Consider the following 26,789-nt stretch of genomic DNA (forward strand, 5'->3'; position numbering starts at 1 on the left):
TCAGAGGTAAAAGACTTTATTATCCCATGGGTTTTTCCTAAGAAGTAAGATTCCCACCAGACAAAATATACAAAGCATCTTATGTTTTCTTTCTACAACTGCATTCTCACCCTATGGAACAGTGAGCACATGAGCTGACCCCAAAGAACCAAGGTTTGTCCTTACAGCTGCGGGACTGCACAGGTAGCACATCCAACGACCAGGAACATCATGCAGAACCAGAGGGGAGGGCAAGAGGCCTGTGTGGCACCTGAGTGCAGGCTCAGGCTGCTACAAATGAAGAGAAATGAGGGCTTAAATTTACCAGTTACTTGCATGAAGTGAACCAATTCTCTGATCCACTTCTTGTCATCCTCTTGGCAATTAAAGGCTGGGGCTAGCAGCAAGTTATTGCTGGGAAAACACAATGCTAGAAAAGTAAATACCCATCTGGCAGTGGGAAACTTTCCACACCAACCTGCAAGAAGTGCACCTAATTCTTCATTTTACATCAAGCTTAAAGCAGAACGAAACCAAAGTGTCCTCCTCTATTTGACAGAAATGAATATTTATAGCTATGTTTATATAAAATAATAAATACTCAGCCTCTAATGATATACTAATTCCTATTGCATTACATGACCATCCTGAGATCCTGTTTTGTTTTCACATAATTAACTCATAAAATTAACACTCAGAAGTTTAAAATATATTAACTTTGCATTTTGGTTGTGCTGAGTTAATGATTGTACTTGCATTTACTTTATCCTTCTTCTTCCAAAACAACAGGCTCATATCAACAGATGGTGAACAGGTCCAGATTTGCTGGAAACCAATTAACAAGAATGTGCCAAGTTGAAACTCACCCCATTCTTTCAAGCCAAAAAACTGCCTGCATTTCAAGAACCTAATTAGTTTTAACTACATTTATGGAATGGAGGGAAGAATATTTAATTACTCTGCAATTCTTCTGTCTGATGATCAATAGAAATGCAGTTTTGTTCAAACAATTTCTCTGCAGTATATTGATCAGCTGAATCTTGCCTTCTGTCAGTATCTGTCCTCCACTGGTGCCTGCAGATAATGTGATACACAGCTGGATTACAGTGATCACTATCAAAACAGCTTTCACTGGAGGAGTTACACAAGAATGCACACTGTTAAAAGATTTGAAAAACCTTCTTCTTGACTTGCCAGTAACTACCAGTTCTGCTGCTGGCACCTCCTTCCCTCTGCTGAGCTCTCAAACTGCCCTGTCTGTAGCCTCACAACTATTCCTTTCCTAAGTGCACCTGGTTTAGGTCATTCTATCAGCCCAGAAATGGAAATCCTCCTCTTGTGCATACACCTCTGTCCCAGTGCCATGGCAGCCTCAGAGCAATATCCCAGCCTGAAATTGCTCAGCCAGGAAAAGAGCACCTATTTCCAGCATTTCTATTTCTCTGCCATCCCTTCTACCCAAACCTGCTTCCAAAGGAGATTTCCATTCTGTTATGTGGAAGAAGCTGCATCTACCCCCAGTTATCTTTGAGCACTGTGTAAATTTAAGCCCAACCAATGTCTTGGGTAGGTAGCAGGGAAGAAAGGGCCACAAAGGACCCCAGAGGTTAGAGCTGCACAAGCTGGGGGGAGTATAAAAAGTAGCCAGATTACCATGTCTAAAGAGGGGGCTGAGAGCATGTGTGTGCAAGCAAAGCCAAGGAAGGTTACATCTGGAGAGTGCTTCATGACTTTTGGCAGATAACAGTTTCGACCACAAAAGTGTTTTCAAAGTGACGAATGCGATGACAGTTCCCAGCCTCACGTCGACTGATACCTAGAAGTGATTGAAAGAGAGGAGAGAGGTGAATCAACAAATGAGAATCTGTAAGAACCAAAGCCAGGAGGGGAAGGAAAGCAGAGGAGATGCAACTTCTGAACACTGAAATGGGGGGACAACATAGCCCATATGGAAAGCAGCCTTATCTGGTCTTTGGAAGAATTAAAAACCTCCTCTAGGATACAGTCCTGCAGTAAGAGCTGCCATGGGCTGAAGTGTGACTGTGGTCACAAGGGTTTTCAGGATGAAGAAGAGATGAGAATGTTGACACTATGATCAGAAGGCTTGATTTATTATTTTATGATATATGTTACATTAGACTATACTAAAAAGAAATAGAAAGGAAAAGGTTTCTTCAGAAGCTAGCTAAGCTAAGAATAGAAAAGAATGAGTAACAAAGATCTGTGTCTCAGACAGAGAGCAAGAGCCAGCTCTGCCATGAGTGGTCAGGAAATCTCAACATCTACAGGAGACCAATCACAGGTCTACCTGTTGCATTCTACAGCAGCAGATAACCATTGTTTACTTTTGGTTGCTGAAACTGCAGCTTCTCACAAGGAAAAATCTTAAGAAAGGATTTTTCATGAAAGATGTCTGCGACACTGAAGGAATCCTTGGCAACAGCTGGTTTCAGCTGACAGCATCTCAGCGTTATCTCAGGGACCAGAAAGCCTCAAGAAACCAGCAGAAGTCACAGGTTTCTGGATGCAGCCAAGAAGTGTTTAAAACACCTGTTTGTATCCCTGTGTGCCTGATCCTGCTGTGGCCCCAGCCTGGGGCAATGCTTCCCCCTGGCTAACACTTCCCCATGCCCTCCAAATGCAGGTCCTCAGCTCTGAGCAGCTCTGCTGGCAGCTCCTCCCCCCTTACAGCAAAGCTGGGGTGCCCAATGACTGCCAGGGCTCCATGGCAGTCAGTGCAGCTCCCACTGGAAAGCACCATCAGCTACAGCCATGGGGACCTCTGCACCCTGCAGCTTCCCCAGAGACCCCAACCCCACTGACTGTAGCTCCATGTTCCAGGGAAGCCTTAAGTATACCTTAAAAGCAAATTAATACAAATACTCATATTAAAGAGTATTTTGCAGCAATGTTACCATTGCAATATAAGATACATATTGCTAATTTCCATGAAATCATTTTTACACAGTCCAATGTTCCCTCTTCACAACACTTTCCATACTATTATGAACTTAATTAATTAAAGGCAATTTGCAGATCTAATCTGCTCTGAATAGCTGCCACTGAATCGGGTGCCTTCATTAGGGAAATTTTCCAAACAATTCCCAACAGCACTGCTATCAGTTCAGCCCCAGGAGCCCACGTGGAAATGAATTGCTGGCTCCTGCAATCATTTCTGCAGGATTTGTATCATGCTGATGGATGACACAAACACAGCACTCAGCACCCGTTTGCAGCAGCATCCTGAAGTTGGGTTTGGATTAACTGGATGGGAAAAGGCAAAGCCCCAGAGGGAAACCCAGCTCTGGCCATGAAGAGGCCAGCATGGCTGCACCAGCCAGAGAGGGGCTATGATGTGGGGTGAGGAACAGGGGCAGGGCTGTGATGTGGGGTAGGGAACAGGGTGCAGGGCTGTCATGTGGGGTGAGAAACAGGGGGCAGGGCTGTGATGTGGGGTGAGGAGGATAGGACAGGGCTGTGATGTGGGGTGAGGAGCAGGCAGGTTGTGATGAGGAGGAGCAGGAGCAGGCAGGCTGTGATGAAGATGAGGAGCAGGGGCTGTGAGGGGCTGAGGGGAGGCAGGCTGTGATGAGGATGAGGAGCAGGCAGGCTGTGATGAGGAGGATGAGGAGCAGGAGCAGGCAGGCTGTGATGAGGAGGATGAGGAGCAGGAGCAGGGGCTGTGATGATGAGGATGAGGAGCAGGAGCAGGCAGGCTGTGATGAGGATGAGGAGCAGGGGCTGTGATGAGGAGGATGAGGAGCAGGGGGTGTAATGAGGAGGAGCAGGCAGGCTGTGATGAGGAGGATGAGGAGCAGGCAGGCTGTGATGATGAGGATGAGGAGCAGGGGCTGTGAGGAGGAGGATGAGGATGAGGAGCAGGCAGGCTGTGATGATGATGAGGATGCGGAGCGGCAGGCTGTGATGATGAGGAGGAGGAGGAGCAGGGGCTGTGATGATGAGGATGCGGAGCAGGCAGGCTGTGATGATGAGGAGGATGAGGAGCAGGGGCTGTGAGGAGGAGGATGAGGAGCAGGCAGGCTGTGATGATGAGGAGGATGAGGAGCAGGGGCTGTGATGAGGAGGAGGATGAAGAGCAGGCAGGCTGTGATGAGGAGGAGGAGGATGAGGAGCAGGCAGGCTGTGATGATGAGGAGGATGCGGAGCAGGCAGGCTGTGATGATGAGGAGGATGAGGAGCAGGCAGGCTGTGATGATGAAGAGGATGAGGAGCAGGCAGGCTGTGATGAGGAGGAAGATGAGGAGCAGGAGCTGTGATGAGGAGGATGAGGAGCAGGAGCAGGGGCTGTGATGAGGAGGAGCAGGAGCAGGCAGGCTGTGATGAGGAGGAGGAGGATGAGGAGCAGGCAGGCTGTGATGATGAAGAGGATGAGGAGCAGGCAGGCTGTGATGATGAGGAGGATGAGGAGCAGGGGCTGTGAGGAGGAGGATGCGGAGCAGGCAGGCTGTGATGAGGAGGAGGATGTGGAGCAGGCAGGCTGTGATGATGAGGAGGATGAGGAGCAGGCAGGCTGTGATGATGAGGAGGACGAGGAGCAGGAGCTGTGATGAGGAGGAGGATGAAGAGCAGGCAGGCTCTCACGCCGCCGGGCGCCGCGCCGCCGCAGCCGGTAGGTGTCCTTGCCGCTGCACAGGCGGTAGATGAAGGAGCCCAGCTGCTCCATGTCACTGACGTGCTCCGTGGCGATCATCTCCTCCTGGATGATGTATGTCTGAGGCAGGTATGTCCCTTTCTGAAAGAACAGAGTTTCCACTGGAATAAGGCACAAACAGCCCCTGAACACAACTGTTTCACGCAGAGCACCATGAACAACCAAACTGTGGAAAACTCATTCACTGCTGAGGCTCAAGCTCCACTTACTGAGGCCAGTTAGTGTGTGACCTTGTCCTTGCAAGAAACTGTCCCTTGCTACTAGCACAGTGCACACAAAATAGATGAGATCCAAAAATGGAATGTTCACATAAGGGGTGAAGGCAATGTAGGATCAACCCTGTTATAAACTGACCCAAATTTTAGAGCAGGATGCCCAAAACTGTAACTCTGAGAGTACAACAAAGCCATCTGGAGAGAAATAAAAGCTTAACCAAAATTCCAGGAACTCCACTGAAATGTGCACTCTACATTTACTTCAAAAGGGAAAAACCCAAAACCACCAGCCCAGCTCAGATTTCAACCTTCTCCTCTCCTCTCTGGTCCATTCAGCAGAGCCACAGTGATGTCCTGCCCTTAGTGCCCACAGGAATGGGAACTAGAGATGGCCATGGGCAGCACATTCAGAGAAGAACTGAGCTCCCCACACACCTTCATTGCCCCAGGAATGTCTGGGGCAGTGACATCCCTGCTGTTGGGCCAGAGGCCACTATGAAGGCCAGGGTGATGAGTGAGGTGTCATGGCAGAAAGCTACCAGGGGATGGATAAAGCAAGGTTTCAGTGTGTCCCCCAGAGATGGAGGTCTCATCTTCCCCTGCAGGGAAGAGTTCAGCTCAGCACTGGAGACTCTCTGCAAGCTCATTCCCAGGTGCTCAGGGCATCTTTCATGTTTGGACATCACTGTAGCAACGAACAGCTGTGTAACAAGGGCAGCCTGGGCCAGGGGTACTTGTGAGCAGATGCTAACTAGATCATGAAGCAAAGAATCACTTCTGGTCCCTTTTCCTTAAGAAGAGTCAAAGAAATAAAAGAACTGTCAGACCCTGGGGCCAAGGTAAGCATAACTGTCTCAAGCTGAAAGGTGTAGGTGAGTGTGTGTTCTATTCCCATCTGTCAGAGCTGGGGCAGTTCTCTGCTGTTCTTTGGGCAGTTTTTTCTTTCTCTCTCCCCCAGCCACTCCTCCCTGCAGGAGATCTCTGCTGTCCATGGCCACTGAGTGTCCCTGCAGGGCTGATCCAATTCCAGCATCCCATGGGGAGATGCTGCGCCCAGGGCAGGAGCCAAGCATTCCTACCTGGATCCAATGTGAGCCTGGCACAGCACAGCAGCCTTTGCCCAGGGCATTGCCAGAGGAGCAGCTTCTGCTGCCCTGCATTGCCAGAGGGAGCCCAGGCCCATCTCCAGCAGCCCTGGAGCTGCAGAGGAAAACTCCCCCCTTGTGCAGGATCCCTGCTCCAGCAGAACCACAGCTGGCACTGCAGGAGGGCTGAGCCCCCATGGGATGGGGCTGTGCCACCACCCTGACACACAGGGGGCCAGGCCAGGGCATGCTCTGACTCAGTGACTGTTGGGTTTTTTGTACTATTGTATTTGTATTTTTAATTTTCCTAGTAAACAACTGTTATTCGTATTCCCATATCTTTGCCTGAGAGCCCCTTAATTTCAAAATTATAATAATTCAGAGGGATGAGGTTTACATTTTCCATTTCATTTTCCATTTAGCAGACATCTGTCTTTTCAAACCAAGGCAATAACCAAGGTGAAAAGCAAGCAATAGCAGCACTATTTCAGGTATCACCTCTTCTGTTTCCCAGGACTGGTTATCTCCACAGAGACACTCCTGGAAACACACTACCTTAACTCAGTGCTATGCTGCTGAGCTGGCACAGCCAGGTAGATCAATAAGGCTGTCCTCTAACACTGCAGGATTAGAGAATTAGTGCCAGTTTGTACTGCACTAACACTTCAGTTCTGCAAGAAATTCCATTATTGATTCTCAGGGGGAGAAGGCAGGGGGGCTGTGAGATACGTGCAGCTCCTGGCAGGGGCTGTCACAGCCACAGCCAGGGCTGGGGCTCAGGATGTGCACACCCCTCTCCTTGGCCTGGAGAGAGGGCTCAGAGAGACAGACATGAGCACACAAGCCAGTTTCTTCACTGTCTCAGACTGAAAGAGCTGTGGCAGGTGAAGGGGGAATCACCACTCCTCCATGGCAGGACTGGGGAATAAGGACAGTACCTTCAAGTCTCTGCCAAGAACTTTCAGCAAGCTAAAGCTCTGAGCATCTTGTGTTCTGCAAGAGATGTGGATGGTCCATCATTTAACTGGGTCACCTCCAGGCTCCTGCTGCTGCAGGATCCCTCCATCCTTTTGTGTCAGACACTGATGCAGGCCTGGTCACTGAACTGTCACACCTGTGCAGAATAAAGCCTGAAAGAAGCAGGCACAGGGCATGTGGCAGCCACTCTGCAAAGGGGCACCCTGGCACCAGGCTGGCCAGGAGGAAAGAGCAAAGGAAGTTCCCCAACTCCCTGTGCTGCCCCAGTCTGCTGGAGCAAACCACTGGTGTTAATTGCTGGACTGTGATTTGATTCTAGAAACAGGAATGTAGTCACTGAACAGATCCAAAACTAAACTTTCTGCTGGGAATAATTCTCATTCATTAGGGACTTGACTGCATTCAGAGATGCAGAGAAGAAAAAAATCTCCAAGTCCAAGGACCAGCAAAGCTCACCCAGCATCCAAAAGGCAGCAGTTTTGAGCAGCAGGGCAAGTCATAAGGTCACAAAGATCCTCCCTGTAGCAGGAACAAACTTGAGCTTTCTGTCTGATCAGCAAGGCCACCCCTCCCACATGTGGCCATGAAGATGCCAGGCCCATAGGATCACAGTTAATTCAGCTGGAGAGGGACCTCAGGACTTTATCCCACCTGGTCTTGAAATCTTCAAGAATTTCAAGGAGACAGCACAACCTTCCTGGGTACCCTGTTCCACTGCTTCACTGTCCTTGTGGTGGAAAACTTTTTCTGAGCCCAAAACCAAGCTAACCATTTTAAAACAATGTCTCTAAGGTACAGGTTAAAGCCTCCAGAGACAGACTGGACACTACTGAACCATCTCAATAATCAGGAGGTCATTTAAACTCACACCTGCTTTGGGCTCCTCACATATGACCACATATGTGCTTATGTAAGCATAAGCACATCCCCTTTTTAAATTCAATGACAATGCATCATTTTCACTGACTGTGAGTTTATATCTGTTATTTTAGGATGTGACCAGCATTCCCAATCTCTCAGATGTTTTCTCTCAGCTTGTGCAATCCTGCCTTTTCCATTTCCCTCTGCCCCAGGGACTGGTCACCTGCCAGGGTCAGGAGCTGTGACAGGCCTGGATGAGTTTTAAGTAAACGTGTGTTGTACCCCAGTGGGGTTCCCAGCACATTTGTCAGACAGTCACAGTGCATGGAATTGTGAGGACTGCAAGGAAACAAACTGGGAGTCTGACAGGGACTGGAGGTCAGGCTCTCTCCAGGCACAACTGTTTATCTCTGAGTTCACACTGCAAAGTTCACCATGCTGCACATAGTAGGAAGCGAGCAAAGAGAATTTAAGAAAGAGTAAGAATTAAATTGTCTTTTTTCCCTCTTTCTTTTAAACACACCCTCACAGGAGTGATAAAAGACCCAAGCTCAGTGCCTTGATTTACCTGCAGAAGACTGAGACAGATATGTACCTTTTGCAGTCTGAAAAATCCTGTGCTTTTTTCCTGCTGTGAAGATTAATAGTATTCTATTTTAGGATGGCTGCTTTCAGCAGCACAGGCTTCTGAACTGAACAAAATCGCTGGTACTAAACCAAATTAATGCTGGCTGTGAGCATAACTGCATGAGCCCAAGCCTGGTGCTGCAGCCCAGAAGAGAGGGCAGGACAGATTCCCCCAAAAAGGTGAGTGTTGAAGGCCCATTCCTCCCCAAGGGACACTGAGAGCTCTGCAACTGGCAAACCACAGTGCAAAACTCAGAAGGGAAAGGAAGGAATTCTTTCTTTTTTCCCTTGATTCCTACAGTCAGTGAGCACCAGAGGGAAGGAACCTGCTGCTTCTCTGTGTCTCCCTGGTCAGGCTGATCATCGTGCCAGCATTACTGTGCTGTCTGCACAATCAGTACTTCAGCTAAACCTGCTGAAGCCTTCACTCTACGTGGAGACTCAGGGCCAAGGCTCACTTGCCCAGACACAGCAGTTCTGATTTGCCAGGAGCTGCCAGCTGGCAGCCAGGAGCCCACTCAAGGAAAGCATGCAGAAGCAGCAGGGCTGCAGCTGTACCTTCACATTGACCAGCAGCTCCCACAGGTTGCGAGGAGGCATCACGATGGTGGTGTTGAGCTCGATGACGTAGCACTTGTCCAGTGTAATGTCATGATACGCTGTCAGACCCTGCATGCCAAGCACAGGAGTGACACAAGTGAACCCTCTGCAATGAGCCCTGACTGGGAAAATGGGTGAGGAGAGGGAATTCGGGGAAGATAGGGCACTGTGTTAAACAAACCTCCCTACCAAGCAAGCAGAGCGGGTTGGAAAAGCCCAGAGAGGGCCCCGGGCAGGAGGGCAGCTCAGGAATAGATGCTGTGACAACAGTGACAGTGCTAGGCCATGACCACAGAGCTGTGCACCCAGCTCAGCCCCTTGCCTGCCCCCACAGGCCCCAGGGGCTCCTTACTCGCTGGAAATCGTGGATGATGTCTGCAGGGTCGCTCCCTCCAAACTGGGGCACGGGGACATTGATTTGCTCGTAGTTCTCCTCAATGTAGATCTTGACATCCTCGTGCAGCTCCAGCTGCCCTTTGAAGGGCGAGTACAGCGAGTCTTCGTAGAGGACACCGCAGTGGAACACGCTCTCACGGGGCAGCTGTGGGGTACAACACAATCCAGGCAGGGCTGCACCACCACCCCCCAACAGCCACAGCAAACATGGGCAGGAGTGTACCCCTGCTGGCTAAAACACTCATCAGATGCTTGAGGATATTTTAAGATTAAGCTTTTTAGCAAAAAACATTCTTGGTGAACTTAGTGCAAACTACCCTTGTGAAATGAACACATCTCACTTCATGCTAGCCAGGTGTAGCCATGATATTTTCTGAAAATCCTTTCCTTAGGATTTTTTTTCTCCTGAGAAGCTGGGAGGCCTCAGGAACAAAATGCAAACAATGGTTATCTGCTGCTGTGGAATGCAACAGGTGCAGCTGGGATTGGGCTCATGGGGTTGTTTCTAATTAATGGCCAATCACAGTCAGCTGGCTCAGACTCTCTGTCCCAGACACAAGCTTTTGTTATCATTCTTTCTTTTTCTATTCTTAGCCAGCCTTCTGATGAAATCCTTTCTTCTATTCTTTTAGTATAGTTTTAATATAATATATATTATAAAATAATAAATCAAGCCTTCTGAAACATGGAGTCAGATTCTCAACTCTTCCCTCATCCTCTGTGAACACTGTCACAAGCCAGATCCAAAGGGAATAAAGAATTCTCTGCTGGCTTTTATGAGGACTAATTCAGAGAGGCAAACTGACTGCCTGCAAGCTCTTGTATTTCCTTCCTAGGCTGTTCACATCCCTCCATAGCCATGGCTCCCAGTATCTGGATTTTTCTACAGGAGGCATAGAAAAAATGGTGCATTTTCTAGGAGGCATAGAAGCTTGGGCTGAGCAGAGAATCATTTCTAGAGGCCCCTGTAGCTTGGAGTGGCAAATGCAGCAAAACAAAGTGGATTCACCTCCCAGCAAAACAGGAGCTGCTGTTCTCTGAGCAGCCTGGGAGGTGTCCCTGCCAGGACCTCCCTTGGGACCAGGGCTGCTTCTCCTAGGGAAGTGCCTCCACCAAAAGCCCAGGGACAGGTGCCCTCACCTGGGACAGGGCTGAGTGAGAGGGGGGAGCAGCCCTGGGGCTGTCACACCTTCCAGATCAGGTGTGAATGAGAACGGCTGATAAAGCACGGATGATTTCTTAAAACAAAACTGCAAATTAATTTGACAGCAAGAAAATTTATGGAGAAAAGGAGTAAGTATATAAAAAGACTCTTGTGCTGAGTGGATAAGTGCTGGCTGCAGAGGTGAAGGCAGCAGCAGTCCTGGGAGAACTCATTCACTAATAACCACTCCACAGCACGAGGGCTCCAGTGCAAATCAGTGCTCTGGGGTTTCTTGGCTAAACACTCAGCAAGCCAGAGCTCAGCAGTTTCCTCCTCAAAAAGCAGCTCTGCCCTGTCTCATTCCGTGTCCTGACCCTCCACAGTGCTGCCAGCCCAGTGCCTTGGCCAGGCCGGGCCAGGCTTTGCAAAGACAATGTGGAAGAAAAGGTGCTGAATTTAATGGAGGTTGAGCGCTCACTTTCTACATCACCTCCCACTTTGTTCTTACTTCTCTGCTTGCTTTATTAATAGCAGCACCTATTTTTGTCACACCTACAGAGTTTTTCTGAGCTAGAGCCTACAAAACCTACTGCAAAAAGCTGTTCCCTTGCCTGTACCCCCCTGCTCTCTCCAGGCTTGCTCTCCCCTCACAAGCCATGCTTTCAGGCTGCTGTACCCCATGCAATGTGGTTTAGAAGGTACAACTGGCAGGATATTTTTATGCAGTTAATAAGAAAGCAAAGCAAAGCCATAAGGGAAGGAGAGGGTTTCTGGAAGGCCCTTCCTGGTATTGGGAATGGAGGGTCAGCCTGAGCCTACCACTTAAGAAATGCCTCAGCTGCAGTGCCCAGCAACCTGGCTCCTGAGTTAGCACAGTGCAGGGCAACAAAAACCAGCAGCACCTCCCTCAAAGGTGGTCTGGCTGCTCGGGCTGATGGAGCCAGAAGTGCTTCCCAAGTCTCTCCTACCTGGGTGATGAAGAAGTATCTGTAGACGTACATCGATGCAAAGACCAGCCCCAGCAGCAGCACGAGCAGGCCCATGGTCAGGTAGCACACCCCGCTGAGCGATGAGCGGCGGCCCTGCGCCGCGGGGCCCGGCTCCTCCTGGGGACAGACAATGACCTCAGAGGCTGCTCTGGGCCACCAGCAACCTGCTGGGCCCTCAGAGGCTGCTCCAGGCCACCAGCAACCTGCTGAACCCATCAGAGGCTGCTCCGGGCCACCAGCAACCTGCTGAACCTATCCAAGGGTGCTCCGGGCCACCAGCAACCTGCTGAACCTATCCAAGGGTGCTCCGGGCCACCAGCAACCTGCTGTCCCCTCAGAGGCTGCTCCGGGCCACCAGCAACCTGCTGAACCCATCCAAGGCTGCTCCAGGCCACCAGCAACCCGCTGTCCCTTCAAAGAATGCTCCAGGCCACCAGCAACCTGCTGTCCCCTCAGAGACTGCTCTGGGCCACCAGTAACCTACTGTCCCCTCAGAGGCTGCTCTGGGCCACCAGTAACCTGCTGTCCCCTCAGAGGCTGCTCTGGGCCACCAGCAACCTGCTGTCCCTCAGAGACTGCTCCAGGCCACCAGTAACCTGCTGGCTCATCCAAAGGGTGCTCCAGGCCACCAGCAACCTGCTGTCCCTTCAAAGAATGCTCTGGGCCACCAGCAACCTGCTGGCCCATCCAAAGAAGTTGTATTGTGCCCTGAACAGGCACCATCCTGCAAAGCTGCTTCACACCTGGCAAGAGTAAAACACTTGTGCATTTTGCCTCCCTTACCCCAGATACATAAATTATATACATTAAATACCTATATATTTATATGTATTGAAAAAAAAGTGTCTGTGTGTGTTTGTGTGAACATACACAGACATATGTATCATCAGCTTCCCACCAATTGTTCAGAACAAAGACAAGCTTTGTTTCAGTGGGAGGTAAAGACTGACCAAAAATAAAAAATAAGATGAGGAACTCAGTTCTTGGTTACTGAATGTAACAGCATTTATGTATTTATAGTCAAAATTTTTAGTTGAAATGCTGCCACTCACGGCAGAATTTCTCATTGGAAATTTTTGTGATGGAAATTACTGGTACCTCCTGGCCCTGCTGGGGTGAGCTGACACAAACAGATGTGCTGATCTCAACTTCATCTTCAAGCACATTGCAGCACAGCTTCAAAGGAAAATGGACAGAGCATCAGAAGAAAACAGACCTGTCCTCTTCAGAGTGCTGCCCCATCTATACAGACAGCTCAGCTTGTCACAGCCCTGACAACAGAGGGCAGTGCAAAGGCAGGGTTACCTCCCAGAAACAGCTCATCCCAACCTATGATGCTCTTGTTTTTACTACCAAAATAACCCTTCAAATGTTAAGCAGAGTGATGTAAGGCCTTTCAGAAGCAGATGAAAGAAGCTGGTTCAGAGATGCCCCAGTTTCCACACAGAAGAGCTGAAAGCTGCCCTCAGCTAAGCAGGCAGGCTGGGGAGAGAGGCACCAGGGAGGGCTCTTGCAGATTAACTCCCTCTGTGCAGTTTGAGATCTGACGTGTTTGACTACAGACACTCTCCACAGCTACTTGGAGACTGCCACGAATGGGAGGGTGACTGGAAAGCAAACATCAGCCTCTCATTTCTAAGGTTCCTCACCTCTTAAAGGAAGAGATGTTTCTGCAGAATAACGTGGCCAAGACCCACAGGGTGCTGCCAGTGCTGAAGCCCCAACAGGACAGGCCTCTGTGCCCCTGCCACCCTCTGGTGGCATCAGACCAGCTCTGCCCAGCCCAGCTGGCAGCAAACACCTCTTTCCCCTTTCCATACCTTGCAGCAGCCCTTGCAAGAGCAGCAGTTCAGTGCCAGGCTTGGAGGCATCATTCCTGTCCCAGACTGGGACACCCCAGCATCACTGAGGCACCCATGGGGACCCTGCCAGGTGGGGATTCCCTGCTCCTGCCCTGCACCTGAGCTCCTCTGAGATGCAGGAACAGGGGCAGAGCCAGGAGCCTGCAGCCCCTCTCCTACCTGCTCTACTCCCAGCCAACAGGGACTCCTCCAGATACTGACTTTTTTATTCCTAGCCACATTCAACCTGATAACTGCCAAGACCAAATTGTTTGGAGGAGTTACAATTCCAGCACATCTCCAGGAGAAATTAATCTATATTTATTTCTGATTCATCCCAGCTGCTGAAAGACCCACAGCACCTCGATTCACCTCCAGCTTCCTGCACTGAAGGATCACTGTAATCAGTTTGCTGCTGCTGCTCCTCCAGCAAATAAAGGGATGAGCAAGCTGGAAAATATTACATTTTTCCTCTCCTTCTGCAGACAATGGGCAGCAACTCTGACAAGTCACAAAGAACAGAAAAAAAGAAATCACATTACTAGAGGAAGTTTAAAGGCTCTCTGACATGAACCGCTAGGACAAGAAAGTCATGCTAGATGTCAAGTGTCTCACAAAAAGAGCTTTCCCCAGCCACTTGTCATCACAGGGAGAGTGCAGACAGTGGGGGTGAAGAGGAAGGAGAAGATCTCCTGACACTGAAGCAAGGCTGAGAAAATGCTTAATGCTCTGCCAGTGAACCATACCCAAAGGGTGCCAGGTTGCTGTGGTGGTTAATTGTTGAAAATTGCAATGCAAGATGTTTTCAATTGCCATCTGTATGGCAGATTACCTTTGTCAAGTGGGCAGTTTGCCTTTTCTCTCTCTTTGAGTGACCACAATCACACCTCCCTAGGGAGGGGACATCTGCTGATAACAGCCATTGAATGTCCCTGCATGGCTGATAAGAACTATAACATCCCATTGGGAGATGTGAGCCCAGAGGGAGGAGCCAAGCATTCCTACCTGGATATAATCCAGAGGTTTGGAGACACCAGCACGGCTTCTGCACGGGATTCCCAGAGGAACAGCAGCTGCCGCTCCTTCCCCTGGATCTTCAGAGGCAGAATCCATCCTTCTCTACAGGATCCCTGCTCCAGCAGAGCCACCCCTGACACTGCAGGAGGGCTGAGCCACAATTCCAATGGGACTGCTGCCAGCACCCTGACCCACAGGGTGTCAGGCTGGGTTCTGACTCTGTCAGTGTTGTTCCAGTCTACTGCATTGTTTATTTTATCCTTTTTTTTTCCTTCCCTATTAAAGAACTGTTATTCCTGCTCCCATATTTTTGCCTGAGAGCCCCTTAATTTAAAATTTACAGCAATTCAGAGGGGTGGGGAGGGTTTACATTCTCCATTTCAGGGGAGGCTCCTGCCTTCCTTAGCAGACTCCTGTCTTTCCAAACCAAGACATTAATGCAGCACTGCTCCTGCTGGGGGCTGCCAGCGCTGGCTCCAGGGATGCCTGGAGAGAGCCTTCACTCAAAGGGCAAAAAAATACTCCCACTAAGAGAAAAGCTGTGTTTGAGGAATGGTAGAGAGGGGAAATCAGCCCACAGGGGTTTGCTACTTGCTAGGGCAGCTCTGTCTTCTTTACATGACCGAAGACACTGTGAGACATCCCACCTCTTGCTGCCAAAGATGGGTTCTGCTCCCTACAAAACACTCCTGGCTTCAGGAAAAATGCCAGAGCTTTGCCCTGAGGGAGAAGGTGGGAGAAGCAAAGCAGAGCTTTTATCTGGAAGAAGTTATTAAACAAACCCCCAAATTCTGAGGGAGGAAAGAAAAAAATCAACAGCAACCATTCTGAGAGAGCAGCAATTTAGGCAGCAAGGTTAAAAATGCAGCCAGCCAGGCCAAGGGGAACAGTTAACACAGTCCTGCAAAATACTGCATAAAAATCACCTGGAAAACCTGACTGAAAATGTTTGTCTCCATCCCCCAGCCCAGCAGATGGAAAGGCCACCAGCCTTTATCGCTGTGAATAAATGACAATTTAAAAGCTGCTACATCAGTCTGGACCTCAGCTTGGGGCTGGAGGCATCCCCAGCACTGAGAGCCCAAGGATGGAGCAGTGCACAGCCTGCTCCAACAGCTCTTCACCCAGGACACCCCATCTGCACCAGCCTGCAAAAATCCAACAAGTTTGTTGGACAGGCTGCTGCCCTGCTTGTACCACTGCACACCTCCTGTCCCACAGGACCCCCAGTCCCTGCAGTAGAATACTCTAAAAACCAGAAAATCCATCACAGCTGATTTCCATCTCTTCTTGCCTAGGAATGCCTAGCTCCCCAGCAAGGGGAGAATCAGAATTGGCAGCAGGGTTTTCCTGAAGGGCAGTTCATGTCCTCAAGGTGTGTATTTCCAAAGGACAAAAATCAAAATATTAACACACAAAAACGCTGTACATTCACCAGATATTTAACAATGTTCCACAGAATTCATTAACCAGGCACACTGCTTGCAACAAGCTATCCTATTAATTTTCTGCCTTGATCAAGCTTGGGTTTTTTTTGGCCAAGAGGAATGGGAAAGGTTGGGGTTAAAACCATCCCTGGGAAGAGGTAGGGACAGGTATTTCAGCTGAGTAAATGGGCTTTCCTCTTTTCGTTGTTTTAAACACAATATTCCAAGAGTTGGACGTATTTTACACAAAAATGAACATAAGGCCCTTCCTCCCCTCCCTGGGCTGAGCAGAGGACAAACATTTATTTGTTACTCCATGAAAGAACAGAAGGAAAAGCAACAGCAGTGTCAGAAGGGCAGCGTGTCCATGGTCCAGGCACTATAGATGTGCATGTGGGGAGGATGCACAGACACATCCCCAGCTCTGCAGAGCACTCTGCTGCCTCTCCACACACTGATCCTGTCTTTGCTCCATTCTCCTTGGCAGTGCCACTTTGCTGGCCCTACAGAAAGGGCTGGGCCAGCTCCCTTTCCAGGGGACCATTGCAGAAGAGGCAGTGGGTAGAGCTCCTTATGCTCTGCAAGCCAAGGGGAAGCCACAGCTCGCTCTTCCCCTGCATGGACAATGGGGGAAAAGCACCCACCTGTCACAAAAAGCACCTGCACATCTTGGTTTTTTGCCTGGCATTGTCCTGCTAATCCTTCATTCCACTGGGACAGTCAGAGGCAGCTCCACACAGAAGCCTGAGCTCCCAGACATGCTGACTCTGACTGTTGTCAGGCATTCAGCCCAGCACCAGCAGCAGACAGGATATTGGAATATAAAAAGGAATTCCTTTCCTTGGATAAAAGGAGGATAACAGGCTCTTCACTATGACTCAGTGCCCTGTCAGCTCACAGGGCCAGCACCAGAGTACAGGCAGCAAATACCCAGATGGGAAAGGATGGAGGCATGATACACACCATGGGGGAGAAGAGGCTTGAAAGTAGCCTGAGGGGTGGGGAAAAGCCCTAATTCAGTCTTTGTGGATTTTCTTTGGAATTTCAGGTCTTGCTGAGGACATGATGAAAATGGATGGTGTCCTGTTATCCCTGTTTTGTACTGAATGGTTAAGGAACAGTTCTCCTCCAAGGGGGTTGAGGGACAGAAACCTGGCTGGGCACAATGTCTGGTTCAAGGTTTGAAAATCAAGTTCAAACAGTGAGTCAGAGCAGGGAAACCTCCCAGACACCTGTGGCTGAGCCAACCCCCCCAGCTTCACAGCACTGAGCCTTCGGACACAGCACTGGAGGAGCTGTTCACAAGAACCATGCCTGGTGAGATGCTGCCTTTGGAATTTCTCATTAATACAGGAGAAGGTTATAAAAATAGAAATGTGACATTATTGCTCCTTCATCACCCATGTCTTGCTGAAGATGACAGAAGTGAGAAAATGAAAAGTGTCGTGTCATGCCTTGATCCCTTCCCAAGTCACACATTGCCTCGGCAGAGATGGACTCAGCCCTGGGCCTTTTTCTGCTCCTGCAGCTTCAGAAACACAGGAGTCCTCCACAAACCCTGTTCCCTGCATTTCTGAAACACACAGGTTTGAAATCTTTCATTTTAGGTGCAGCAAGGCCTGACAAACTGGGGACAGAGATTGGCAAGTGTCTAAATATACACCCCCAGCAGGAAAAGAAGCGTGGGGTGACTAAAAATAGGAGATGTGATTTTGATGACTGACAAGTGAGGAGAGAAATGCAATGCAAAGGGATGCAGTTTGGAGAGCAGTGCCATCTAAAATATGTCATTGCTCTATGGGACACTGTTCAAGGGAGCAGCGGCCTGAGCTCCCAATGTTTGATGCACTGACATAACTGCAGACACTGCCATGGCTTCCTCAAAGGATGCAGGCTCCAAACTTAAGAAACCCTCATCAGAACAATCTAACTTACCTTGCTGTTTGCTCATTTCTGCTAGCCAAAGGTCAATATGGACTATGGGGAAAGCAAAAACATCAGTTCAAGGTCACTACCTCCAGCACATCAAGTCCCACATTCACAGCAAAATCAGTTACTGCTCTACAAAACATAAGGACTTACAATAGTGGCACCTCCGCCGACTTCAAGTGGAAAAACCCCACAGCTGATTGCTGGAAAACTGCAGTGCTGCCACTTACAGCAGGTGTAAGCTGGAAAGGACTGAGCTCTCCTCTGATGTGACAGCTCAGCTTTGAGTGTCCCCTCTTGGGGAAGTGACCCCCATGCCTGCACCCAGAGCCTGCTCTCTGTGCTTGTGAAGCAAAGCCCCCACTCACCCACCCACAGCACTGGCAGCACCCCTACTACGGCAGGGGCTGGGCACTCACTGCTGCTCCCTGCTCCAGGAGAAGCACTGCAGGGTTTGTGCCATCCTCTGTAAGGTGAAACAGGGCAGAGCTGCCTCCCAAAGACAGCCATGTCTGCACTCAGGAATGCCAGCACAGGGGAGCTCCGTGCTGGAGAGCCCCCAGGGATGGCCAGAGCAAGCTGGGAGGGCAGGCAGGGCCCAGATTGCAGCACCTGCCAAGCTCTGCAGAAGGGAGGTGAGAGACTACACACAGGGAAAAGGCAAAGGAAGACAAGGAGAGGGAGAGGAACAGAGATAAAATATCACAGCAAAGGCATCCTGGCATCCATCAAAGCATCCCCGACACTCCAAAGAAGGTTCCTGTGCCAGATGAACAAAAAATGAGTCCTGTCCTCAAGAGCAGTTTTGCTTGGAGAGAGGAGAGGAAGCAAAATGAGGAGAATACCGGGTGAGCCGGTGGGAGAAGACTGCCTGAGGATCTGCCCTCAGATGAGAGGGGTCAGAGCTCTGCACTGGCAATGAGAGGCCTCTCAAGGCACCCACGCTTGGAAGGAGACTCCTTCCAGGCTGAAGGGCATTTCTGATGCTCTAGGTCAGAAAAGGAAACATGTGCATGCACAGACAGAGAGGAAAACACACACACACACATATATATATATATGGCACACAGTTTCCAAGGCAACCAAAGTCCCTGCTCACAGTCCTTGAGCAGTGCTTGCACTGGCCACCCGACAGCATTTCCACAGAGAACACAACTGATGACTTTTGGACTCAAAGATGCCTGGAAGCAAAGAAAAACCCAAAAGCAAGCCAGTAATTAAGAGACTATCACAGCTGAAAGCAAAAAAGTTGCAATAAATGAATCTACTCACACCTTTGAGTGACACCGCAGCATGTGACTAGCAACAAAGCCACCTGCCTCAGGAGTCACTTCACAGTGCTGGAAATTAGAATATCAAAAACAACCACTGGCTAATTAAAACCCCCAGCATTGTTGCTATACGACAAAGACAGCAGGATGTTAAAAATGCAGCCTAGCATGTGGGAGCTCCTAAGCACTCAGTGATCATATTTTCCTTCTCCCTCATTGGCAAGAGAGATATAAATCCCCCTCTTTTCTCCTTTTTTCATCCCTTTATGGAACTAAGGGGCTGTTTCTCCTCCCTCTTTGCACAGGGGTGAGGAATTAATTTCCATATTTTTGTTTTGTTTTGTTTTTTTTGGCAGAGGCACAACAACTTCCAGCTGGAATGATTCCAGCCTCCCTCTCCTTCTCCCAGGAGTACAACCATTCAGAGCATTAGCAGAGCCAACAAAGCCCCTGCTAAAAACAAGACTGTTCTTACCACGCTCACAGCTGAAACCCTGAGCATCATGTTGAACAGAGAGGCAGGCAGAGAGAAAATAAACAGCTGAGACAAAGTGGCAAAAAAATATCCCAACCTGGGCATTTAACAGCCTGACTGCCAAAATACTGGTTCTGATAAACACAGCCTGATTTCCAGGCCACTCACTGCAATGATGAGGAAAATCAGTCCCTGCCATGGAGCACCACCACAGCTGAAAGGCTCTGGAGCACCTGGGCAGACCTCACCTGGGAGAGAGAAGGAGCCAGCACAGCCATGTGAAGGCCATGGGTTTTTAGGGGCTTTTTACAAAAGACTCCCTGAAGTGGGAGGTGGCATTAAAAGAATGGGAATCTTCCCCAGGAGAAGAATGGAGGTTAAGCTTTGGCACTGGGTCTCAAACCTCTCTAGAGCACTGATAGGCAAAAGGCAGCTCAAGCAAGAGTGAAGCAGAGCAGCTGCTCTGGGAATAGGGGAAGCTCTTAAACTGAGAGGTTGACAAATTTAAAGAGAGCCTTGACTCAAAACTAAAGACATATGCAGGTGGGCAGACACCTGACTCCTTAAAAGACCTCTCACAAATGCCAAAAATACTCAAGAACACTGTGAAACTGAGGTAAGGAAATGCCAACAGCTTTCAGCTTGCTCTTGGTGTAGCTGAGCCTTCCTTCTCCTCCCAGGTGGAGGGAAGAGAAGCTGCTACCAAAGCCAGTCTGTTTGCTTCTACCATCATGCAGGGCTTGGAAGAAGCAAGCCATGAGCCTGGGTCCCCACCAGAGTGCTGAGCTGTGCTGTGGGACACACTCCCCTTTTCCCAGACTGCAGTTGTACAACTGCTGCCATGTAAAACAAACCCACCTAGCAACCCATGCAAGTGGCCCTGGGCACAAGCCAAGGGAGACAGAGGCTGATTCTGCAAGAGGTGTGAAGGACTGGGTGCTGTGGCAACACATCTGAAAGCAGAAAATGTGACAGGGAAAAGACACATCAAAAGGTTTCACATGATTTCACCTGAAGCTTTTCACCTCTAGTGATGCCTTTGGAGGCTAAGGAAGCACCAGAGCAGAGCAGTAGCTGGGCCCAGGACTCACCTGGACACTGCCACTGGGCTCTCACTGCTTCCCCCATGTCTGGAGAGCTTTTGGGTGTGTACAGTTTAAAATCACAGCACCCACCTCGGAGCTGGCACAGTCAAGGCAGGCAGAGAGGGTCACATCAGGCATTCTGGATCTCACCAAGAGCAAGGCAAGCACTGCTGATCTGGCTCTGGCCAATGAAGCCAGCACTGTCCCTCCTCACTCTTCCTCTAGATGTGACTGATTCCCAAAAGCTGGCAGAAGGGACACAGCCATGCCCAAGATGCCTAAGAACATCTTGCATTCGGCTGGTTCTGCAGACAAGAGGGACAGTCCCAGCCAGAAACCTGCACTGATCACTGCAAGCAGAGGGGCAGAGTCCAGCATCTCCTGTCATCTTCAAGGAACCAGACTTCAGGTTACAGCATTTGCTTCTTCCCTGAAAATCAGGACTTGCACAGTGTCACACCACAAAATGAAGTCACTGCTCCCTTCTGGAACACTGACAGCTATTATCTTTTCTCCCAGCAACAGTATAGGAAAACTCTGACAGTCAATTCTACACTTGAAAATTCACCACAAAGAAAAGGTGTCTAGTTTAACAACAGCAAGAGAGAGGAGGCAAATTTACCCTTCTCTTTGTTGTTCAAACTGACTTCAAAGGTAGGGCATGGCACCAAGGAAGACAACTCTGAAAAGCAAGTGCAGAGAGATGAGTGAAAAAACCCAGCACCCTCACACTGTCCTCCTTCAAATGGTAACACTGGCATTAAAAAAAAAAAAAACCCAAACATTCCCACACCACTTGGGAAGAAAATATGCACCTACAAGTGAAGATGCCTTTTTCATCTCCTGTAAACCTGGTAGTGAGCAAACATTTGGTAGCACAAAATCAGGAACTGCAGAGCAGTGCATAAGGACACCTCATCCTCCATCTCTCCGGACCTCTGCTGCATGAAGCTCCCTTCTTCTGGGCTTCTGTCCCATACTTACTTTTGGTTCATTTGTACCCTTTGAAACTCTTCTGTTTAAAGATATTTCTTGGTTTTCTGTGTTTAGCCAAAAAAAACATCACCAGAACTGCTGTGCCCAAAGCAGGTAAACACAACAGGTTCTTCCCACGTGAAGAGCTCCTCCATGCAAAGCTGGGCTGGCTCCAGCTCTGCCCCAGCTTTGGGAGAACACAAACCTCTGCACAGCTATTTCCAGTTCCTCTGGCTCCAGCTCTTCAGTCTACATCTCTTTGGTGAAAGACAGCTACATGTTTCAAAATTCAGTTGCATTTATAATGTTTCTGCTTGGAATAGATACTCTCTGTCCTAATCCCTCTACCAGTTTTTAGTCAGATCCTTTGTCACGCTCAGCTGGAATATCAAATATTCATGTCTGGAGTCCAGTAAGACACTGAAGTCTAGTATTTCACTAGAGCAGATCCTGCAAGGGGTCCAGAGACACCTTTTTTTTCCAATTCAAACCTTTTCCTCTGTTTCCAAGGCATCCCCAAACCACAGAGAACCAAAACCAAATGACAGTGCTTCTCTTTAAGCTGACAACTCCATATAGGCCACAAAAAGAAATCACCATTTCAGCCCATGTGGTTTTAGGAGGGTTGGGCAAAGACCAGGAATAACCCTCTGTTACAGGAGGCTGCTTCTTAAAATTAGATGGATTAATTCTTAAAATTAGGATCTACCATATTCAAGTCCCTAAGGCTGAACACGGTGAGAACCCACACAGCTCGAGAGCCTCAAGGCTGGACTCAAGCCTGCAAACATGTCAATGAGCACAATCAATCCACACTGCTGCCAGCAAGCTTTTCCTTCCTCTCTCTGAATTTACAGCTTGCTTTGTGAAAAAGCCTCTTTTTAAAGGACTCTTCCTCACATCCCCTTCCCTCGCCATCTGTCTCCCACCTCACAGCATTGTGCAAAGGAATCGCTCACAAAACCCAGCAGTGCCCTGGCACAGCAGCACCCACAGGTTGGTGTGACTCTGCTTTATGTGCCCAAAGAGCCACTGCCCCTCCACCTCCCCTGAGCTGGAACCCAGCTCTGCAGCATCCCTGCTCAAGGTGCACCAAAGCCCTGGGAGAGCCACAAGTGGCACTGCTGTCCTGCTGCCACCACAAAGCGCTGATCCTCTTGGGCTTGCTCGGGCAAATGCAAAGCATTTCCAGCCCAGCATGGCCAGCTGAGCATCAGGAAAGGCAGGGGAGCAGGGACAGGGCACCAGCCCCCAGCACTGAGGCACTATCTGCCTGTTTAGGAGCTCCACATCCACAGCAGAGCTGCTCCCCACAGGGGAGATGTTCCTCGCAGGGAACAGAGCTTCCTGGGCACCAGAGGGGTCCTCAGGAATGTGCTCCCCACGGGTTTCCAGGCTTTGCCCTGCTATTTCTGCCAGGCAGGGCAACCACGCTGGGTGTGGGAGCTGTGGCAACAAGGAGGGGGCTGGGACAGCTCAGCTGTCAGCCAGGAGCTGGGGCACCCAGCAGAGAGAGGTCCTGAGGGGCAGCCACAGAGAGACCACCCAGACACAGAGGGGTTGGATGGATCCAGTGCCAGGCAGCAAGCAGCTCCTTGTGGGAAACTTCTCCATACCAGGAAGGGTGGGATCCAAAGACCACTGAGACTTTGGGAATGCAGATGGGATGAGAGACATCAAATCAAAGCCTGGTATTACTGAAACCAACCAAGAGCAAAACATCAGTCACAGCCTGCAGACAGCATTGTGTGCAGCCTGGAAAGCCCCTTGCAGCCCCCGGGCTGTGAGGCACTGCCAAGGTGTTCCCAGCAGGCCCACCAGGCTGTGGATATGGAGAGAGCTCTCCCAGTCCTGCCTGGCCCGTAAAACCCTCCTCTCCCACCAGCCAGACCTGAGCAAACACTGCCCTGCCTTTGGCACTCATCCTTACAGAGACAGACAGGACAGCATGAGCAGTCCTTTTCCCAGAGGCAGGACAAGAGGCTCCTGTGAAGGCAGCCCCTGGATCAGCCAGATGTGTTCCCTGCAGAACCCCCTGTCCCCAGAGAGCAGCCTGTGCTGCAGTGTTGGCTGTAAGGCACCATTTCCCCAGGCAGCAGCACCGAGTGCCAGGCACAGCCCCCGGCCAGGCCAGAGCCCACTCTGCACAGAGACAGGGCTGAGAGCTGCCCTCCTCTGCACACTCTCACCTACACCAGGTCAGGCTGCAGCTGCTAACTGAACCCTTTCTCCTCTGGCTCTTGCACTGTCTCTGCCAAATAATGGGCAATTACTAGAGGGATGCACAAGGGATCAAAAAAACCAAAAAAACCCAAAATACCCAACCCACGTTTTGAGTAGAGAGCTCCAGCCATCAGTTTTATTTGCTTCCTGTGGATTTCAACATCCACCACAATAACAAGGAGCACATTTCCCAGTGCAGTTACAGACACAGCCTATGTGTCTATTTATTTCCACTTTAGACTGCAAATATGGAGTTCAATTAAAACTTACTGAATACTATTTTGCATCTGAACAAGTATTTCCCAATGAACACAACGGATTATTTTACTGGCTGCATATCCTCAAGCTGCCTTCTGCTCAAGGCTGCTACATCCCCACAGTTCCTACTAAATGACAGGATTGTTTCTTCTATAATCTCTTAAAGTCTTGCAACAGTCTCAAAATTACATGGATTTTTCTGACAGGAGTTTAAATATTCTGCATATTCTTCCTGATTCAAGCCAAGCTGTGCAGGGAGAAACAAGGTTCAGCACATGCAGGCTTGCTGTCACAACTGCTCACCTACTACTTTTCAGGACACATTAGCATTACAGACATCTTCCTGCCTGCTGCATCTTTGCATTCACCAAGCACCTGCCAAAATCCCCAGGCTGCAGAAGCTGCCGCTGAATCATTTCCCAGCTCTGGCTCCTATCACTGGGATTGAAGTTATGAGATCAAAGAGGAAAGGAATGCAGAGCATCTTGTTTGCATGTCACCAATGCCATTTTGCTGTGAGGCAGCTAGAGAAAGACACACACAGACAGAAATTATTGGCAGCAGGAGTGTGGCAAAAAAAGCCTGGCTACAGCAAGACCAACGCCACGAGCTGGGTGTGTGACAAAGGTAAAGGTCCAGCTAAGCCCAAGCACAACAAAGAATCCACTGTCATAGTCTGAAAAACACCATCAGGAAGAGGCCACCTGATGTCAGTGGATGTGCTGCTCCCTGGACACCCTCACACTGCACAGACTCGCTGTAACCCATTCCTGCCTTTATTTCATGGATCTTATGTTGATGTTCTTACATGTCTGTCTGCTGGAATCAAGAGACTGCTGAGGAGTCTTTGTTCTAAATTCATGGTTTTAGGTTCCTTTGTAGCTCACAGAGGTGGGCTTAAAAGAACATCAGCATACCTCCCATGAGTCAGAGGAAGGCCCAAGGCAACATAAAAACCCCAAAATTTATTATTTGCTACCTAAGCCAATTTCATACATCTGGCAGGACCTGAATCAGAGTAATTTTGATTGTTGGGATCTGGCAGCACTAATGATAGAAACAAGCTTCTGTCACTTCATTACTTTTTAAACTGCTTTTCTCACAGTGCTCATGAGAAATGGACGGATCCTGCCTGAACTCATGCAGGATCAACAGAAGAATTGAGTTTCTGGCTGTGGAAGGCTGGTTTAATGGCAGGGTGAGCTGGAAGCCCAGTGTGACAGTCAGCTTCCAGGGTTGGACATCAGAGGCAGGAAGAAAACAAGCACCTTAGTTTGTAATTAGGAAATACAGTCAGGAAATCACGGAGAGGTCACAGTCAGCCACGTTCCCCCAGGTCTCTGCAGAGCTCCCTGGTGTGAGATTAACAGATGCAATCATGACAGACTGAGCACAGCCAGACCCTGGCAGCAGAGCTGAGAGCTGTGAGCACATCGTGTGTGATGGGAGAGATCATCATGGTCTCACTCCCTGAACTCTGCAGAACAGGGCAGTCTCCTGAAGCTCCTGCTGCAAAGCCCTTCTCCAGAGCCATTCCCACTTGTTTGCTGAGGCACATGAGGAGGAACACTCTGCACTGCTGCAGGAGCAGAGCAAAACCACAGCTCTCACATTGTTTTTTGAGTCAGAGAGAGACTAGGGTTCAATAAATGATCAGATCACATGCACAGCCTAGGGACTTATGAGGAATACAGAAATGCCATTTAGGACTCGTCCTGTGACACGGGAGTGCTGTAACAAGGCAGAGTGGATGCCGTGGGTCAGGCCCAGCTCAGGATGACACCCTCACACTACACAGTGTGGAATCCACCCAGCAGGTCCACCCTCGCAGCAGGGCTGGCAAGTGGGGCTCTCCAGCAGCAGAGACTTCACACATACCCAACTCCTGCCAAACACAACAGTGCCTGGTTCACTGTCCGTGCTGGAGAGGGGCACTGCCCGTGCCACCGCCGGCACTGCCCGGCAGCGCCTGGCCACGGCTCTCACAGCCCGGGAGTGACCCACGCAGCTGTGCCCAGCCCCAGCGCACCTTCTGCATCGGCTACGGGTGTTCCAGTGCCTTCGCTCCCCTTGTGCCTGACGGGATCCCAACCCTGCAGGCATGAGCTCCCCTCTCCTACCCATCACCTGGAGCCAGCAGAGCAACCCCATATCACCGTGTCAACTCCCATCTGCAAAGCATCTAGAGCTCCGTGCCCTCAGCCCCTTGCTTCCCATCTTGCTCCAGCACCATCTGCTTTCCTCCTCTTGCCTCTTCCCCGTGCCAACCCAAAGCCTTCAGAGATGTTAGGATTTGAAATCCACCCGTGTATGACCAATCCGAAATTACATTCCCGCAGGCTAACCCGCCCGAAGGGATGAGTTCTGCTGCCCCTGTGTGCGCTGGACATTCACTCCCGTGCCCAGGGACGGCTGCTGGCGCCACGGCGCCGCTACCCTGCCCCATCCCCTCCCCGCTCCTCTGAACTCTGGGCGCCCACCAAGCCCCCGAAGCCGCCGGTAAAGCCGGACACCTCTGCCGGTGCCTGTCCGGAGCAGCATCACAGCACCCGCACCCCTCGACCCCCGCCGCCCCTCGCCCCCGCCCCACTCACGGCGCCCGGGGGCAGTAGCACGGCGCCCGCCACCCCATCGCCCCCCGCCGCCTTCTCCTTCTCCTTGTCCGGCTTGAGCGCCGCGGGCGGCTGCTGGACGCCGATCTTCACCATGGCCCCGCTCCGCCGCCACCGCCGGCCCCGGCAC

General features: G+C 50.1%; 1 protein-coding gene across 1 annotated transcript; it reads right to left on the reverse strand.

The window, feature by feature from the left end:
- ITM2C (integral membrane protein 2C) lies at positions 1–26,789 on the reverse strand. Its single transcript, XM_066556262.1, has 6 exons — positions 26,642–26,789; positions 11,526–11,663; positions 9,370–9,558; positions 8,976–9,086; positions 4,582–4,732; positions 1–1,795 (listed from the first exon to the last, which is right to left on the reverse strand). Exons 1-6 carry the CDS (start codon positions 26,753–26,755, stop codon positions 1,704–1,706), a joined length of 795 nt encoding a protein of 264 aa, XP_066412359.1. The 5' UTR covers positions 26,756–26,789; the 3' UTR covers positions 1–1,703.

Source organism: Molothrus aeneus, chromosome 10 (genome assembly GCF_037042795.1).
Source record: "Molothrus aeneus isolate 106 chromosome 10, BPBGC_Maene_1.0, whole genome shotgun sequence".
In the NCBI taxonomy this organism is placed as follows: Eukaryota; Metazoa; Chordata; class Aves; order Passeriformes; family Icteridae; genus Molothrus; species Molothrus aeneus.